A 4063-nucleotide genomic window follows, 5' to 3' on the forward strand; every position below is an offset into this window, starting at 1 on the left:
ATTATTGGGACGGTTTTTATCACCTCCCTTGAAAAGAGGAGTGACATTAGTTAACTTCCAATCCTCTGGTATATGCCCACTATTGAAGGGCTCAAGAAATTTTTAAGCAGTGTTCTTCCTGAGCATGATAACAGGTATTACTTACTTCGAGAGCAACAAAGGAACAAAGATAAATTGGAACAAAATCAACTTAAGAGTTTTATTGACCACGTGTCGTATGAAACCTGTAAATATTTAGAGCAGTTGTTGTTTTCTTAGTAAAAATGTACACAATGAGCTATATGCACTCTTTTCAGCGTTGGGAATCGAACTCCAGAGTTAAGCGTTTAAAGTCCACGAATTACCGCTGACCCACCAGGGGACGTTCAGAACAAAGGATGAATTCAGAACAAATATTATAACACTGCAATAAGAAAGAAACAAATGGTGTATTCAAATATAACAACTGATCAACTTTGTAAAGTAAGGATAGCTAATGCCTGAACCTTAGAGTTTTTCAACCTTAAGTGTCGCATGAAGCACTTTACTTTTAAGATTGTCAATATTAAGCTTCCGGAGGCTTAGCGGTAAGCCTGAGGACATATATTGCTAAAATTGGTTTTCGATAGCCGCGGTGGGAACACCATAGATAGTCAATTGTGTAGCTTTTTTTAATATTACGTTATATACCATTAGAACATAAAATATATTTCCTCACATATTTTATACGTATTCTCTATTCATATATAACACATTTTGCTATTAGAATTCTATAAACTGAAAGCACATCTCTCACTGTGAGTAATTTTTACTTTCTCACTAGAAGTAGTGTAATAGAGAGAGAGAATAAATTTTCTGAAGAAATATGAAAATATGTACAATTAAGGTGACTTTATAGATCAGAACAAAAGGTAATTATATATTGATCTATATTAGAGACAGGGCATAGACAGTGTCACAAATCATCACACAAGAAAACTAAACCTATAATAATTAAAATTAAAATGATCAGTTGGTTTATTTGCATTTAACTATGTCTTAGGCCGTAAAATATATTTATAAGGCTTTATCACACATTTTTGTGATGTTTCATCAAATTTCCAGAGTATAAAGCAATATTTCTAAAACTATCATGAATCTCCGAGAAACGACAGAGGGCATTATGAGATGTATAAATATTTTGTTCTAAACTAATATAGGTGAGGTAAGTTTCAGGATAGAGAAAAGATGTCGGAACCGGAGGCTGCTGGTGATAATGTTAACAATGAAGAAAATAACCCACCTGAAAGTAAAACAGAGAATAAAAATGAAGAAGAACAACCTGAACCTCCTAAAGAAATGAAAGCTGTAGTACTTGCTGGTTTTGGTGGGTTAAAGTCAGTTAAAGTAATGAACAAACCTCAACCAGCTGTTGGAGAGGGCGAGATTTTGATACGAGTAAAGGCATGGTGAGTTTGGTACAACTTACATTTTACAAGTTACAACGTTTTGTGATTATAAATATAATTTAGTTTAGTGTTAAATTTTATTGTTTGTTACTGTTAGTTCAAGTATTACGGCCACAAACGAGGCTGGCAGACTTTATAGTACTTAATACTAATGATAGTAACAGATGATGTTTTAATTTTATTGTACACTACAATACAGACTAAAGTTGCAAAACGAACGAAGTGTGCGGTTACTTTTCGAAAAGGGTGAGTGGTCGGTGAAATAGTTTGCCTTCCGATTTGGTAGAAGCTGCAACACGGAGAAGAGTTTAATAGGAGATTGTATGAATATTTCAATATCAAAGAGACAGTTTCCACATGTTATGTAAACTAGGAAAAGTACAAGAATAGATAGTTTTGCTCTCCCAGACATGGAAAGTCCCTTAGTTAAATTTGATTTCAGTTCTGTAATTTGTAAGTAAAAAATAATAATAAAATAAAAATAGTTGTTGCTATGAATGAATATGTAGTAGTGTTTCAAATGTTTATTGGCATTATACCCTACCCTTATTCAGTTATTGAACCTTCATTGGCTATGGTTGAATTGATGAATAAGCCTGTAGTAAATTGAGTCGTTTTGACAAAAAATTAAGTAGATGTTCAATTTGACTAATCTTTTGAGAAGCAAAATGCATACCCAGCCCTGCCCTGGGTGAAAGCCTGACCGATCCTGTGAAAGTCCAGAAGTAAAAGTGAACTCTTGGTCCATAATGGGTTTTCTTTTTCAAGTTCTTGTAATGTACTATAATTGTCTTACTTCAAATGTTTTGGAGGTTATTTTAAGGAGACTGCACTCCATCTTTCTTCTCTTGCAAATATGGAAAATATACAGAAATTGGCTAAAAATGAGCAAAATTTCTATGAAGATTTTCAATAGCATTCATTCTCCAAGACATGGAAAATGGATCTGAAGCGAGGGGGTGTAGAAGTGGAGTCAAGAAACTTGGCAGAAGTGGCAAAGCAGTCCTGTCACTTATTGTTCAGAGCAGCCCATTTCAAAGTAGAGATGTGGTTAAGATTTCTACTGCCTGAATTTGGTACATTTATTGATTTAATGCATTAAATTTAATAATAATCTTGAATTCTGTTTCTACAGGAAACTGTATTCTACATCAAAAATTAAGAAATATACTAAAAATATTTAATTAGGTAAATACTTCTCTAATTCAGTCTTAAGTTCTAATACTAACTGTAGTATAAACTGGAATTTAAATGGTGTGAATCAGAAAAAAAGTGGGAAACTTAAATAGCAGCTATAATTTTATTCTCTACATTGTAGCTGGATATTTTATTAATGTATATTTTGGTTATTATGGGAAACAATCATTGACTTGTAGAATTTTTGTTGTGTTGTGAGTTTTGTTCAAACTTCACTCTTTACAGTAGCTACTGAAGTAACAATATACATGTTATTTTCTAAAATACTTTTATTTTTCAATATATGATAAATTTTAATATTTAATTGTTTGGTCTTGGAATACAAAGTTGCATGCCAAGTTTGGTCTGGATTGGTGAACTCATTTAGGAAGATATGCATCTACAGACAGTTTTCCTTGATATTTGATACTTACTGCACCAGTATGGCTTAATATATGTAGTGCATATGTGAAGTACATCTGTACTTTGATTTTTATACTTGACTCTGCCAAGCAAAGCTCAGCAGAGCTTGATAAAACTTGATTTTTAATAGTCCAAATGAAACAGTTAATTTGGCATTGTTTTTCAAATTTGGGTCAAAATAAACATTATTATGATCTTCTTGATTCTAGTGGATTAGTAAGTGTATGTAGTAATTCATTTGTTCTTGTTTCATTGGATTTTTATTCATATAAAATATTTTTCTAGATTTTATTCTTCTGCTTTTTGGATGAGCAAATAACAGTTGAAAAAATGTATTGAGCACTGGCAAACCAAGTTCTAGTTATATGAATACAACCCTGGTGATAGTTTTGTAGCTGATAATTGACAGTTTTCTTCAACTCATAACTACTAAGAGTGTCATCTACTGCCAAGTTGGGTCTTGCAAACATTTATCCTGTTATTATAACATTGGCAAATAATCTGTCAATGTCCAGTAGGCTCGAATCTTTGATATGTAGCTAACCTTAGCAAATTGGTTGCTGATCATTATTTTGATTCACATTTGCTGTTACATTTACTTTAAACTTGAGACTGTCATTATCAGGGCTGGGATCACTGGATCTAAAGCATAAGGAAAAATTTTGCTGTTGGGGGGGGGGATGGGAGTATACGAAGTGTTCATAAAAATCCTTTATGAACTAGTTTTATAAGGACAACTATACAACTTAAAATGTTTATAAATGCAAGATATCTTGAGAAAAATAAAAAAATATTTAATTGAAGTTTACAAGGATATCTTTTGATTGGTGGATAAAGACTCCTTGATTTGTTTTGGCTTTATTATTAGAGACAAAAGGATACAATATTGATCTAGAAAAGACAGGTTAGGCTACTCTTGGACAGTTTTGTTTTCTTTCTAGCATTGATTAGCTTACTGTCATTTGCAAGAGTGGAGATTGGCTCTTACAAGACTTTAACTCTTCAACACAGGCTCGGTCTGAGGGACGGACCTCATA

The 4063-nt window shown here is 32.6% G+C and overlaps 1 protein-coding gene across 3 annotated transcripts in view; it reads left to right on the forward strand.

Annotated features, from left to right (window-relative positions):
* The first annotated feature begins 1160 nt into the window (after positions 1 to 1160).
* LOC106468771 (synaptic vesicle membrane protein VAT-1 homolog-like) overlaps positions 1161 to 4063 on the forward strand; it is a 28945-nt gene continuing 26042 nt past the window's right edge. For all 3 annotated transcript variants that reach the window (XM_013929220.2, XM_013929214.2, XM_022397782.1), the window contains exon 1: positions 1161 to 1427. In XM_013929220.2, the coding sequence (XP_013784674.1) occupies positions 1207 to 1427 (221 nt within the window). In that variant the 5' untranslated portion in view covers positions 1161 to 1206. The remainder of the gene's footprint in view (positions 1428 to 4063) is intronic.

This window comes from Limulus polyphemus, unplaced genomic scaffold (assembly GCF_000517525.1).
Source record: "Limulus polyphemus unplaced genomic scaffold, Limulus_polyphemus-2.1.2 Scaffold91, whole genome shotgun sequence".
In the NCBI taxonomy this organism is placed as follows: domain Eukaryota; kingdom Metazoa; phylum Arthropoda; class Merostomata; order Xiphosura; family Limulidae; genus Limulus; species Limulus polyphemus.